Source organism: Montipora foliosa, chromosome 12 (genome assembly GCF_036669935.1).
Source record: "Montipora foliosa isolate CH-2021 chromosome 12, ASM3666993v2, whole genome shotgun sequence".
Lineage (NCBI taxonomy): Eukaryota > Metazoa > Cnidaria > Anthozoa > Scleractinia > Acroporidae > Montipora > Montipora foliosa.
The window spans coordinates 39,503,527-39,518,526 of record NC_090880.1 but is presented as its reverse complement, the minus strand read 5'-3'; the positions used below and the strand labels follow the sequence as shown (position 1 = coordinate 39,518,526).

At 39.2% G+C, this 15,000-nt stretch overlaps 1 protein-coding gene and 1 long non-coding RNA gene across 4 annotated transcripts in view; one reads left to right on the top strand and one right to left on the bottom strand.

Moving 5' to 3' along the window:
* LOC137978842 (E3 ubiquitin-protein ligase pellino homolog 1-like) overlaps nucleotides 1-6,110 on the top strand; it is a 19,911-nt gene extending 13,801 nt beyond the window's left edge. For both annotated transcript variants that reach the window (XM_068825947.1, XM_068825948.1), the window contains 5 exons: nucleotides 886-984; nucleotides 2,657-2,755; nucleotides 3,216-3,347; nucleotides 4,739-4,854; nucleotides 5,448-6,110. In XM_068825947.1, the coding sequence (XP_068682048.1) occupies nucleotides 886-984; nucleotides 2,657-2,755; nucleotides 3,216-3,347; nucleotides 4,739-4,854; nucleotides 5,448-5,571 (570 nt within the window). In that variant the 3' untranslated portion in view covers nucleotides 5,572-6,110. The remainder of the gene's footprint in view (nucleotides 1-885; nucleotides 985-2,656; nucleotides 2,756-3,215; nucleotides 3,348-4,738; nucleotides 4,855-5,447) is intronic.
* Nucleotides 6,111-9,982: 3,872 nt separating this feature from the next.
* Nucleotides 9,983-15,000, bottom strand: part of LOC137978849 (uncharacterized) — an 8,554-nt gene continuing 3,536 nt past the window's right edge. Inside the window, exons 3-4 of one of the 2 annotated variants that reach the window (XR_011118225.1) lie at nucleotides 14,252-14,435; nucleotides 9,983-13,955 (exon numbers count right to left, since the gene is read on the bottom strand). This is a non-coding gene — a long non-coding RNA (uncharacterized lncRNA). Of the gene's footprint in view, nucleotides 14,436-15,000 lie in introns of both variants that reach the window. The other variant, XR_011118224.1, reaches the window with a different exon arrangement.

The window sequence follows — 15,000 nt, the reverse complement described above, 5'->3', positions numbered from 1 at the left end:
AGACATCCCACAAGATCTTGATTCTCCACTACACTCTCAGGTGTATCATACCACTTTTCGCTCTGCTCTAATCCATATTTCTCACACAGTTTCCAGTAGACTGCCTTCGCAACATTGTCATGTCTTCGTTTGTATTTATTATTATTATTATTATTATTATTATTATAGGTAAAGGTTTCTTAAAACAATTTGAAGTAAAAACTAACGGTAAAAAGACATGACGTTTCAAACGAATTTCGGTCATTATCAAGCTAAAAGTGAAGGTAAAAATTTGCATAAGTTTAAAGATAAAACAAAGAAGTAAAAGTGTGTAAGGTATGAAAATGTAAAAAAAGAGGTAAAAAACATGCAAGAATAACACAAGTTTGACTGTCTCATTTATGAAATGTTTTTTATTAAAGAACTGAGACCAAGTCTCAATTTACAATCAGACTCAATTTGTGCAAAAGGTTTTTAGTCATTTCTAATTAAATTATGTTATTCTTGCATGTTTTTTAATACCCCTTTATTTTAGTTCTTTGTTTTTTATTTATACTTAGGCAAATTTTTATCTTCACTTTTAGCTCAATAATGACTGAAGTTCAGTCGAAACGTCATGTCTTTTAACCGTTAGTTTTTACTTCAAATTATTATTATTATTATTATTATTATTATTATAAAAGTTAATTATGAATTTTTTAACATTTAGATGATAACAAATCTTGCAATACTTGACTCAAGCAAAGAAAAAAAGTTTTGCTTCATAAAGATTATAGTTGCCACAATGTTTATGGAGGTGTTAAAACAATAATAATCTTTTATGGTGTAGAGTGCGTTCATTTTGATAAAAATCATTTAAATTAACAAATCATTAAAAAACAAAATATATCTATTGGTTGTATTTAGGTGGAGGGAGAATCAAACATTTTACTTGATGGATCCTTGATTGATCTGTGTGGGGTTGTTTTGTTGTGGCGTTCAGCTGAGGCTTTACCTGAAATGCCAGTGAGTCTTATCACAGTTTTTACGAATGTGTGGCTGCGTTGTCAGTTGATAGGCCTGGAGTAAACATACACTGATGCACTTTATGTGTGACTGGCCTGGATAGTGATGATGATGGGGAGGATGAAACATGCAACAAACATTTTATAAGAGCAACAGATGAAATAGAGTGAATTTCAATCTAGTGTCGTAAAACCAAAACCAAAGTAATTACTTTGGCCAATTGATCAAAAAGGACAGAGACAATCCAGTCAACCAATCATAGCTCAAAGTAATTGCACGTAGTCAACACAAAGTGCGGGAAAAGGCGAATGCGTGAGCCACGATTGGTTGAAAAAGTGGCATGAAAACTTTGAACCAATCATTGTGTGAAGTATTGCAAAACCAAAGCAATTTGCTAATTACCTTCGACACTCAATTGAAAACCGCTCTATTGCATAGTGAAATGTTAAAGTGGTTATACAAGTTATAATTTATGCAGTTTTCAAGACTCTATGATCCCGGGAGGGGGAGGGGGGGGGGAACTCCCAGAAAAAATTGTGTGGGAGTGTGTGAAACCCTTACCCTCTCTCAGACCAAAATCTGCGATTTTCCCTACCTTATTTAAGACCTATTTCAGCTGTTACATGGTTGGCTTAATAATTTGAGAAGGGCTTCGTCGATGGTGTTATCACCTAATGATGAAGAAGACGCTTCTTCTAAAAAGCATACCCAATTCAAGACTCAAGTGTAAAAACCACACCCTACTTCAGACCTAAATGGTGAAAATCGACACCCTATTTCAGACCAAAACGGCTAAAAAACCCTTTGGGGCCGAACATACCTATATACCGGTAGCCCATATAAGGGAGTATATACCGGTAGCCCATATAAGGGAGTATATACCGGTAGAGCCCCCCCCCCCCCCCCCTCCCCTTCCTCCCGGGTCTATGATCAACTATATGTGAGATTTCTGGAGAAAAGATTCTAATTATTTCTGCCTTTGTCTTGTGATTTTTCAACTGATGCCATTATGAGATTGTCGTGCCATGATTTTGCAAAGAGAAATACTTTATTTGACTTTTATTTCCACGCCTCTTGTCTGATAAAAATCTGTTTTGAAACGCTTTATTCCATATGTAAACGGATTTGGTTTCAAAAAATGAAAATTTAAGGTCATTACACAAGCTCGCGCAACTAGGGCTAGGATTCCTACCGTGTTGACAGGCAAGATAGAAAAATTCTTCCCGCTCCCAGAGCCATTCAGATTGCAGGATTCGTAGTATTCCAGTTCGCACATTGAGAAAAAATTAAAAGTTGTTATTTGAGACACAGTAACTCTGCAGTGGACAGTTTTGTTAAAGCTGTCACCTACGTCATCCTCAAACACGTGGACTTTGGGTTTGGGGAGCATCTAGATTTTATGGAAGAATGGTTTTCAGTGTTCGCTAATATAATTTATCTGAGTGTCCTTAGCTCTGGGTCAAACCTGCTCCTTGCAGAAATACGCAAACTTCCAATGGACCAAAAACACATATTCAGTTCACTTACTCTGACCCACAAAAGCCATGCAACATTTGATTTGATTTGAGTTAATTTCGTTAGTGTCCCCAAGTAGTGCTCTTGTGCTAAATCCATTGACACTTAAATAAAGTTGTTGTTGTTATTATTATTATTATTATTATTATTATTACAGACAATCGAGACCATTGATAAAATGAGGGAGGTTCTGAATGCATCTCGACCTCAATGTCCTGTTGGTCTAACAACATTGAGGTTTCCAAGTCGTTCAGAGGTAAGGCAGACTCAAAAACCCTTTGTGCTTTTTTTCTTATATTCGAGATCCTCATCCCGGGGCCGGAATCCTCATTCTCATTATTCATCATGGGAAAATCTTTTACGGTTTCCGTCTCTGTTTTGCTATGAAATTTAATAACCACCTTTTATTGTCATCCTTGCTTGGATGAATTGAAGTATAAATAGCGAGACGCAGGGCAATTACTTTTATACTATGTCCTCATGTTTAAGTCCAGTCAAGGCCTATATGGTTAAAGTCAAAACCCTCGGTTAAAATGTTAATAATAATTTAGCTGTCACCCACATATAAGAACCCGTTTAATGTTGCTTAGCTAAATAGGTTCTTATATTTTTGGGTATTAAGATGGCAAATTTCTGCCAGCAGGTTCTTAAACCACTAGGTTCTTACATGCGGGTTTTATACTGTATTCTCATTGATGCTTTTTTTTCCTTAACAGCATCCATTTGGTGGTACAACGGACACTCAGCCACATGTTTATCAAAAGTGTGGTCACGTCCATGGCTTTCATCACTGGGATTCAGCAGATATACACAGTAGTGACAAAAGAACATGCCCTGTCTGCTTACAGGTATGCCATTTGCCACCCATATCAACATTATGGTCAAACCAGGTCAAGCGTATGGCGTCTTTTTCACTCACGTTATCAGTAACCTTGTTTTTCCACCGAAACAAAGGAAAAGCATGATGATAGAGCTCAATTCTTCCCGGAGGACATCATGGCCGCCTTTCCTTTGGTTAGGGACTACAACATGCCTGCCGTGACGTCTCGTGAAAACACTCTATAGGGGAATCTAGTTTACATTTTTTACCAAATTGGCGTAAGGCTATCGATTTCTAATCAGTCAGCCAATAAAAAAGTACTGAATATTAAAAGTGCATTGCATAATGAGCTATCTCTGAAAATGTGAACCCGATGTAAGAGATAATTTCTGAACTATCAAGGCTGTTGCCTAACAGGAGCCCGGTAGCCTGGGGCTCCCAAAGAATAGTTCTGGGCGCCTTAATTTTTCACAGCAACACCTTTCACTTCATATGTTGGGCTCCTAAGTTCTCAGCGTTTAGCTTGGAGGGCCCCTTTAAAATTTTCTTAGGCAGCAGCCTTGACTATGATACTTTTGACAATTCGAAATATTACACTGAAGAATGTATGGGATCATTAGCGCGTTTGCCTCCCACAAATTTATGTGTTTTTGATGGCAAATAACTTGCTTGTTATCAGAGCTAAAAGGCCTAAAATTGGAGATTTAACTAAGTTTAACAAGTTCTTTTACCTTTGGAAGTCAATTTGTAAATAGCATGGTGCGTTCTGTGAGTAAACTCAATGTTAAAGGGAAACTGTCACGAGAAGCGCATGCGCTAGCGTCTTGTGAAAACTTGAAGAAAAGGGTTAGGTTAACTTTTTTCAAGTTGAATCGACAAATTCAAAATGGTGTCCACTGGAGAGGGCCATGGTGGACAAAGGAGAAACTCCGGCGAATATACGTGACGCACGCGTGAATCCATGATGGCGGCTAGAATTTTCCGTGGGCTCGAGAGCAAACAAACTCGAGCATGCGCAGCTCATGACAGTGCCCCTTTAAGGAAACAAAATGTGAATAATGACGTCAGCAACGATTCCCTTGTTTCTCTACGTTTTACAGACCTCTTTCATAATGGCGGCCATAAATAAAAGATTCTTTTGTTTTAATGCTTATAATACTTTGTAGCCTCGCTACGACGAGCAAATTGTTTCAAAATGAGGGTAGTAGATCTAATTAACATAAATACAAAAGAATGTAAAGATGGTCGCCATTTATGAAAGTGGTCCATAATTGCGTAGATGTTTGCAACTGATATCTTGCAGCAAAGATGATAAATCCCAATGGTGTGAAAGAAGGAGGGGGGGGGGGGGGTAGGGAGATAGAGAAGGTACTAGCAATCAACTAACTAACGGGCTCGTTGTCTCTCTCTTAATGACAGACTAGCAGTTATGTTCCACTTAGCTTAGGAAGAGAGCCATCTTTCTACAAAGGAGCACCCAAAGCTACGCATGCCTTTGTTCCATGTGGTCATGTGTGTTCAGAAGAAACTGTCAGGTGAGATCCTGTCCATCTTTGTCTTGCTTACTTGCTTCTTTGTATTTACCTCCACCATCGTCGTTATCATCACAGAAAAACATCACCTATTTATCGTAGGACGCTTTCCATTTGACAGAACTGACCGGCCAGACCGGGTGTTTGGAAGGACTACCTCTACAGCGCATTCGAATTGACACCCTTCGAATACGAGGGTGATGCATACTCCCCCGGGAAGAATGCGAGGGATTATCATGCAAGTGTTCCTTCAAATTGTTGCATTTCGTTTGCAGACTGACGTGTCTGGCGGTCAGTTATGAGAAGAGGAAAGCGCCTTAGCTTACGCGAAATGCCGTTTTCACTGCACAACGTCTTTATTTATTTTAAAGCACAGAAAAAATTCATTCTTTTTTTTTTATTTGTTTTTTCTTGAGAGTTCTTCATAGTTTTGCGCTCACCCCGTAAAGGGCAGCGATTTTCTCTTGCTCAGATTCTTTTGATTTCATCATGATGTGACATCTATCATGACACAACTGCGTTTTGAGCAACGCTGTTAAGTACTTTTTTTCAGCGTTGGAGGCCTTAAGAACACCAGCTTTGATTTTCAATTGCAGATTTTGGCAGCAAGTGCCAATCCCACACGGTTGTGATGCATTTCAAGCTATTTGCCCGTTCTGTGCTGTTCCTCTGGAAGGCGAAGATGGCTTCGTTAAACTGATATTTTCGTCCGACGAATAAGACAGTATTTGAGAAACCAACCATTGTACAATGTGTACTGAACATATTTCTGGGTTTTTGATCAGTAAAAAGTTACCTGCATGTCCTAGAGCGCCGCTACTAGATGCCACACATTTTAACAGCTCCGTCTTGTTATTAGTTTTTTTGCTTCGTTTGAACGTCTTTTAATACCTGAACTTCTATCCCGGTTCTATACTCAACTTTTGTGTGCTTGGAACATGTTTAGATGCACGAGAAGTTCTCTCTTTTCTCTGAAAAATTCCTGGAAAACCTGGAGGAAGGCTTTAACGCCTGGTCAAGCCTCGTTGCATCCACTTCTACCAAGCCAAACCTGGAATGTGCTTTCATCGCTGAACCTTCTGGCTTCTAGAAGAGGTCAACGTGAAGGGAATCATCTTCGGCTTCGATACAAACGCCCTGTTTCTGTTTTGGATATTCAGAGCTGTCTTTCGTGGACCGGAAATCTGTCACGCAAGCCAAGCAAATGACATACTCCATTTGTCACCTTCAACGATAAGAAACATTTGCATATGAGAAGTGCGAAGTCTAAATGTCTGCCATCTCAATTCGCGTTCTGTTCGAAATATAGTTCTCTCTCTTAAAGATGACACAGTGGATCGAGATATTGACCTTTTTGCACTCACCGAGACTTGGCTGGACCCCGCTGATAATGATGGAGTATCAATTGAAGAACTTCTACTGGTTATAGATTTTTCACAATCCCGGGTCTTCAGGTCGTGGTGTTGGCGTTGAGCCTCAATAAAGTAATTAAGAGGAAACCGTGAATGTGAAATCCTTCGAAAACATGCAGGTTATCCGCCTATCTCTTCAGGATTTTCGTCGTTTATCGACCACCGAACTGCAGTACCGAAGATTTGTTCGTAGAATTTTCGGATCTCTTGGAGGGTTTTTCTGGGTTTGGAAGTTTATTACTGATTTCTGGTGATTTTAACATCCACATGGATCAACCTGAGTCATCCTGTGTATCCAAATTTCTATGCATTTTAAAAACATTTGGTCTTCACAACAGCACGTTTATTCTCCTACCCAAAGAAGTCAACATACGCTTGATTTAATGATCTCTAAGCTATTTGATTCTACATCTTCTGGTATCCACATACATGATGCTGTTCAGTGTGTATTACCTCTTAGCAGGCCTCCAAGAGAGATGAAAACAATCGTCTATAGGAAACTCCGTGCAATGGACATGGCCTTAGCTACAACACCTGCAAATAATCTATCTGAAATTACTGACCAGTACAACAATGCACTTCGTCAGGTTCTGGACAAACGTGCTCCTGAAAAGTCCAAACTAATTACCATCGGACCAGTGCGCCCTGGTATTCAGAGGAAATCACTGCGTGTAAGAAACTTAGAAGAAAGCTTGAACGTCGTTGACGCAAGACTAAATGCCCTGATGATTACAATGCAGTACAGTGTAGACGTATGCAGCTTCTGTTATCCTCAAGCAAGGCTGATTATTATGCTACTGTTATTGATCGGAACCGCGGTAACCAGAACGAATTGTTCAATATAATGGATCACCTATACTTTGTCGCAAAACTGAATCTAACCCACCTGATGAGCTTCCTGGTATATTTGCCAGCTTCTTCATCGAGAAAATTGCTGCTATACGTAGAAACCTTTCCTCTTGTGTCTATCTCCCACCTTCAGTGGTTTTTTTCAGTAGTTTCTTCCTTCCTGGAGTCTGATTTGGTTCAGTTCGATTCTATTCCTGAACCTGATGATGAGAAGTTGATCAAGTTATCGTCGTCAAAGTCTTGTGCGTCTGATCCGTTACCTACTTGGATGGTAAAGCAGTGTCTGCCTGTGCTGTTGCCGTTTATAACTAATATTGTGAACCTCTCCTTATCGACGTCTTCTTTGCACAGCCAGTTTAAGAGTGCTGTCATAACACCGATTCTAAAGAAGTCATCTTGTGACCCAAATGTCATTAAGAACTTTCGACCCGTGGCAAACAGTTTTTATTTCAAAGGTTGTGGAAAAAACCGTTCCTCGGCAAATTTCAACACACTTGGAGAAGAATGGTTTGAATGACATCTACCAGTCTGCTTACAAAAAATGCCACAGTACGGAGACGGCACTTCTTCGCGTGCAAAATGATTTATTGATAGCTCTCGACAGTGGCTGCACTGTCATTCTTTTCATGTTAGACCTTAGTGCCGCATTCGACACAATTGACCATTCCACCATGTTATACACACTAGTTAACAGACTTGGCATCAAGGAGAGAGTTCTCCAGTGGTTTGAATCATATCTATCGCACCGTCGTCAAGCTGTAGTTGTAAACACCAAATCACCATCTTGGTGTTATCAACCTTTCGGAGTCCCACAAGGCTCCATCCTTGGACCAATCTTGTTTACCCTGTATATTTATCCATTTGATGATATTGTTGGACGTCATATGTATCTGTCACACTTATGCAGATGATACCCAGCTTTGTCTATCTTTTCGTTCTCACGATCATTGGTGTATGGCAGATGCAAAATTTTCAATGGAATTGTGTGTTATTTATAATTAATATTTAAGTTGGTTCAAACTGAGAAACTACATATTAAACATGATATTGCCTTATCACCATGAAAACTACCCCATTCACTGACGACTGGTGCCGGGCTCAGTTGGTTGAGTATCCGGCTTTCATTGTGGACACCCCTGTCGCACTCAGGGTCTCCACTAAGCAGGAAGTGCTGCCTTTGTAATTTCATTTGCAAGTGGTTAGCCTTTGGATAACGTTTAAAAACCATATGCCTTACTCTCGGCCTTTCCTGTTAATCAACACTGAAAGTGAAAGAACCACACACATCGTTCATGAAGAGTAGGGGACACCCTTGGTGTTGTGGTCGGTCTTTCTTACGCGTGCCAGCATGACGTGGGTGGGTGAGATCAAATATGGACTGAAATCTACACTAAGGTGTCTTATCTTAGTTCATCATGAAATTTTTTCGCTGCATAAGGGTGGGAAAGATATTCATCTAGATGAAGCATTTAGTGAGTATTTGAAGATGGCCTACACGATTTACTATTTCATGCTATGTTCTTCCAGTGGAACTGAAGAAGAGCCACATCTAAAATCAAAGAATAAGGTGACTCAAACTTCGCACTACTGCCGTGCCGAACTCAAATGGATTTGGCTTGGCAATGGCACGGCAGCGGTTTCAAACGTCGAACCTAATACAGTCGCGCCAAATTCAAAAGAGAAAGCAAACCATCCATCCAGCCTAATAGTATGCAAATAATGCAAAATACCTTAAATTAATTTATTTATCGAGTTCGGCGCAACAATAGCACGCCGTTTGAAACCAAGTCGTGCTACTACCGCTCTAAGTAGTCATGCCGAACCTAAGTCAGCCGTGCCGCGCTTAATTGTTTCAAACAGGCGTGCTTAAATCGAAATAACAATTTTATTTGAGTTCAGCACGGCAGTAGCACGACGTTTGGAACAGGCCTTACACTATTATATTGATGCTAGGATTTTTCTTATTTCTAAAAGGTCATATCTTCACGGTGTGCAGTGAAGATAGTTTTCTTTCACTTTTCGCATATAAGGATAAAGTTATCATCATGGTAACGAACACAATTAGCCAATGAAAAGCGAGCCTGGCCTTCCTTGTAAGACACTTGTGTTTAAATATTTTTATCACTCAATTTATTACCATGATTTCTTTTTCAAAACTTTAACGTCTAGTTTTGTTTCTCAACGTTTGTGTTTCAGAGGTTGGTGACTAATTTTTGTCTATTTCGAATATGAACAAAACTATATTTAATCGGGACATTCCATCAGTGTCAATTGTAATATCATTTCTCGTTGTGACCGTATGTTGCACTTGTTCGTGCAGCACTCTAGAAAATTCGTAACCCCGTGTGGCAATGTAATACAGTAAACACCCGCATATAAGAACAAGTGGATTAAGAACAACAGGCTGAAATTTGGCCAATAAAGCACCATATGAATAAGAAAAAATTCAGCCTGATAAATAAAACATGTTCTTAATACAAAGGGAAAGGGTATTACAGGTAAGATGAGAAAACAATACAGTATGTAGTAACTTATATCAAAGTACTATGGTGTTTAGGACCACTACAAACTATAAAATCTATTACAAAACAGCATTGTATGTTAATTAAACCTTTAGTAATATTTAATTTGAAGAATTTCTGAAATCAATTTTAAGAACATTTTAAGAACACTTTCAGGCTGATTTCTCACTAAGCACCCCTCAAATAAGAACAAGATCAGCCTTAAACTTGAAAAAAGTGTTCTTATATGCGGGTGTTTACTGTACACTCCAGTTGTCTGCTTCTAGAGAAACAGTGACAGTTTTAAATTTAGCTGGAGGTACTGTAAAAATGCAGTCTGCTGAGTTGGCCAATAATAGCGCACATACTATCTGAGACAACATTAACCTCAAACAAATGACATGACATTATTAACCTTGAAATTTTGACTACCGCTTTGAAAGATAGGCCTAGATAGACTTGAATTTATCGTTGTGAAAATCATTCGTTACACAAGGCAAGCCTTGCAAAGGAAGGAACTGACATATTTTTTGCTTTCACTGGGCATCAGCTCGACTTTTGTTGGTTAAGCCATAATTCTGTCAAATTTTTTGAAGCACTTAGCTTACCTAAATAGCACTTCTCCACTCCTTTATAAGTTTTTGGAAAAACTTTAACACTGGGCTTAGGTTGATGGTTTCAGCAAGTCATTACTTGAACAAGAGGTGCCACAAAAACTCAACATGTTGCATGAATAAATTAAAAACTTCACAACTGGAAAATTTTAAGCTGGCTCTGAACTTCCTCCAGAATCTTTTATTTTGCGTTTCGTCGTAGCCTACTTATAATTGCCCAACAATAAATCATTGGGGTCACTTAGTTCGTTTTTGGCATGTAAGCATTTAAATACGAAATATAGGGCATTTTTAGATGGTTCTTTCGTCCACACGGTGACCTATTATGTCACAATGTTGACGAGTGCATCTTGCTAAGCAATTGTCTGTTTCAATTGGTACCATAACATCTATCTGCCATTAGGTGAAACACTTAGTAAATTCAGTCCTTCCAAATAGTACAGTTTGCTGAAAGTGTTTTAACTGGTTTGAACCCTCTAAATAGGAAAATTTTTCATTCAAAGGCTGAAGGCACAGAAAACTTACTCCAGTTTTTCCTGCAATTCAATTAATTTGACCATCTATCATAGCATCTTAGAGAAAATTTAATCTTTTTATGAGGCTAGCAAATTGAATTGTTGAGGACGAAGTTACCCTTTTGTTGCTATAGTAACACGTTGATCCAACCATGTACATACTCTCGTGGCATCTCTCAGTTCCAATCTCGACCCCAGAGCTCTTCTCTTGACTGAGGGAGAGAAGAGCTCTGGGGAACCCTGAAACAAAGTGTCTTCTCATTGGTTTTCGTGAAGAACAATCACAAGCGTCTCTAACTGGTGCATTCATGTTTGCACGAGGAGTGAGCAGGCGCCATAAGGTTCTAACAGCCAATTTTTGACTCTAAGAACCCTACGGCGCATGTTCACCTGCATAGAGTTTCCCAGAGACTTGGGTCCAAGGCTCTGGTGACGAGAATTTTGAAGCAAGCAACCGAGGACAATCTTCCTTCGGTGTACGTTGGATCAGTGGCTTGATCTGATCGGCTTTATTTCAAGTTGAGAAACTAAATATTTTAAGCAAGAGCCGATACAACGTAGATCAAATCTACGTTGTATCGGCTCTTGCTTAAAATATTTACTTTAGGTGATGAGAATGCTCCCAGTTCATACTTTACCTCACCCACCCCATGTGAGCATGCGTAAGAAAGACCGACAAACCACAACACCAAGGGTGTCTCCATATCTCTTCATTGTTAATATGAGGTTCTGTAACTCTCGGTGTTGATTAAAAGGAAAGGTTGTGAGACAGAACGTCTAACCATTGGCTGATAAAATTAAAAAGGCGGCACTTCCTGCCCAGTTAAAACCCTGAGTGTTTGTCCGACAAGGGTTTGCACCCGCGATCTCTCGCACGGAAGCCCGAAAAAACGGAGCAACCAGTCGTCAGTAAACAGGGTAGATTTCATGGTGATAAGACATTATGTTTCATATGTAGTTTCTCTGTTTGAACCACCTTAAACATTAATTTCATCTATGACATTTGGACTTCCTTGGCCATGTCCCGCTTAAATGTCATTTGTGGAGGATGGGACAAATAACTACAAAGAGAAATTAGTTGGCAGAGACTACAACCAGTACGGCAACCCGTGTTATTGAAAAAGTCTACGTATTTCTAGCCATAGCAGGAGTTCTTTTTATTGCGAGGGTAAAAGGATAATTACTTTGCATGTTCGAAGAACAAAGTATAGTGTTTTCACGTGACGTGACTGTAAGTGCAGCCATTTTGGCGTACCCAACTCAACCCCCGAATGGAGCTCTGTCACCATGCAAATATTTTCCTTTTGTTTCCGTGGAAGAACAAGGTTACTGCTCTCGTAAGTAAAAACACTATAGTTTTCGGCTCCCTTCGTGGACTTTGTTTTTGGGAGGTCGCAATCTCGTTCCCAGAGTCTTCGTTCCCTTGACCAGCGGTCGTAAATCCAAGCGTGCGCAGAAAGACTCTGGGTATGAGAATGGGGAGGTCGCGATTTGGCTGCGCATGCGTAAGATTTTTTTTTTTTTTTTTTGCCTTGTAGACGCAGCCCAAGTAGGATATGATCGATGGATTTAGCACTAGAGCCCTAATTGGGGACACTAATGAAAGTAACTCAAATCAAATAAAATATTGGTTTTTCCTCATTCAGAAGCAATCGCGATGACCACTAAACCACAGACGACAACGCGACATATTAACGGGGAAATATGTATTCAAGAATTGTGTGCGTGACTGGAAATGAGTTTTTGTGTTTTCATTCCTTGCAACATCCGGTAATCGTATGGCTCGATAACAAATTCTAACAACAGTTTTAAATGTGAACTATTCTACGATCGCAGTTAACCATATGGTTGGGTGACGGAATGTGGACATCGGAATTGAACCGGATATTGACCAAGATATTGTAACGTAAAGAATCCCTGAAATATTGTGAATTTTTAGGGTAATCGGCTAAAATTCCTTCGAAAAAAGTGTAGGCTACCAGTAGCCTCTTGCAGATGAGTGGAGTGATATTGACGTTGGGGAGAAGACAATGGAGACACTTCTTTACCCTTACCAAAATCGTCATCCATCTAATTACATGCATTTCTGGATATATCTGCCCTTTCCCCAGTTAATTCACACAGACTCAAAGATTGGCCGCGTGCAAATGCCCCTTTGAGGCTGCAGCCATTTATTGTAAATAAACATTTAAGTATCTGGGGTAACTATCATTGCAACAAGGGTATATTTACCTTTAAAAAAAAGGCTTTAAGGATGTTCTCTATAGAACTATCCTTTATTTTGTCCTCAAAGCCTTTCCCAAACAAGTTATTGGTGTACATTCACAATAATTCATAACATAGCAATAACACAGTATGTCAATATTGACCCTAAGATTTCCAATTTCTAAAACTTCTTTCATCGGTCCAGCTGTGTGATTCCAGCAACTCTTGCACTTATTTATCCAACCTAAACCTAAAATTAAACCCACCAATACTTACATGTCCTAAACTCGAGCTTCTGCCTTGAAAAAATGGTGAAAGCTGGTATACCTTTTAAGGAGTTCTTAGCACCGCATAAATAGAAACTTAAAAGAATGTTTTAGATGCAATTCAATTAATTCTGAAGTAAGAACAGCAACCAGGTGAACTGGTCACACTTTGCATTTACAGCCTTGTTGCAGGCTTACAAGGCAACAAACTCTAATTTGTGTTTAAAATTCAAGGAAGCTCTACCACAGAGAACTACTTATTATGTAAACACCAATGAAATACCAAGTGAGCTTTCGCGCAAAAACATGATATCTTCACACGTGAAAAGATCACTGTTGCTATGGTTAGATATAAAATTCGTGCCTTTCGATGCCTTTCGTGAATGATTTAGTATTTCATTGGTGTTTATAAAATAGAATATTACATGTATTTTTCAACACGAGAAGAGAAATTTCGTATCTCCAAGCGGCCATGTAATATCCTCTATATATAAAACATTGTGCACATCAGAATCCGTCTGTCAGTTTTTTTCTGTCATCAAGTACATGAGAGTCAACTTGAAAGGCTACTGATCAAAACACTGCTGTACTCAGAATGGCATTACACTAAAAGCTACAAGGATTGAGCTAAGATCCACAGAGAGCCATGTTCTCAGAGCTACATAACTCCACGTCACAAATAAAACTGAGCAGAAAGCGAGCAGACTTTGTGCTGTAGGCCACAAAGGCGTAGTGGTTGCCACTAAAAGGAAGACAGAAAAATATGGTGCTCTAGATCTTACCTTAAGCTACTATATATAGACGTCATCAACAACTCATTTCAATCTTTCCACCACAGTAATGATTGGGAATCAATAATAATAATTATTATAATGTTAGCGTCTACTAATAATTATGAAACTATTACATCCTAAAAGCCAGTAGCCTCAGGGGTCATAGACACTGAATGGAATGGATGCAACAACTCGTTGCTGTCAGTTTTATCATTGTGTGATAGACATATACTGACTGTATCTATCATGTACATTCTGACAGTACCTTTGATGTACAACTGTGTAAAATGTATGATTTCCAATGTCTCAAGACTTTCATCTTCATTTCTGTGATAGAAGCTTAGCTGGAGAGCATGTTCCACTGAGAATTCTTTGTCCAATATTCTAGTATTTCTTAAGTCAGCTGCAACTACTTTAACTGCTCAGGATTTTCAGCTAGTCAACTGAGACTGTCAAGGTATTATACAAAGGATAAGTAACCTTTCAAGACAAAAACCTGAACAACATACAAATTAATAACACAGGGTGCCTAAGTCCTGCCAAAACATTTACCAATGTCCTCAATTTGTTTATAGTTACAAGAGTATCGATCACAAATGTTAGGTAATACCAATGACCTCAAATGAATAATTTGATTTTTTCCACGTTTTCCTCTCCCCACACCTATTCCTCTCAACCCAAGTTACTCTACCCTCACACCACAACAGTTTTTGGGGTTTCTCTTTTTCACATTTTCGGATTCATTTTGTCTGTTCGCATTTAGCGAAAAAATGACAAAGAATTGTGCACTTAGAAGAGGAAAGCCCTGCACCCCATATCCGAGGAGTGTGGCCATTAATGGGGAATTCAGTTGTCACATTTGCCATGGTATTCAGGGTATCCGACCCGGGATGGGGGGGGGGGGGAATTCCATATAAAAAAAAAATGGGGGTGCTTGTCAAAAATTTTAAAAAGAAATCCTGAGGTACCAAGATCCTGTCTTGTGGGAGTGGCATGAAATTTTTTTCACCCCTA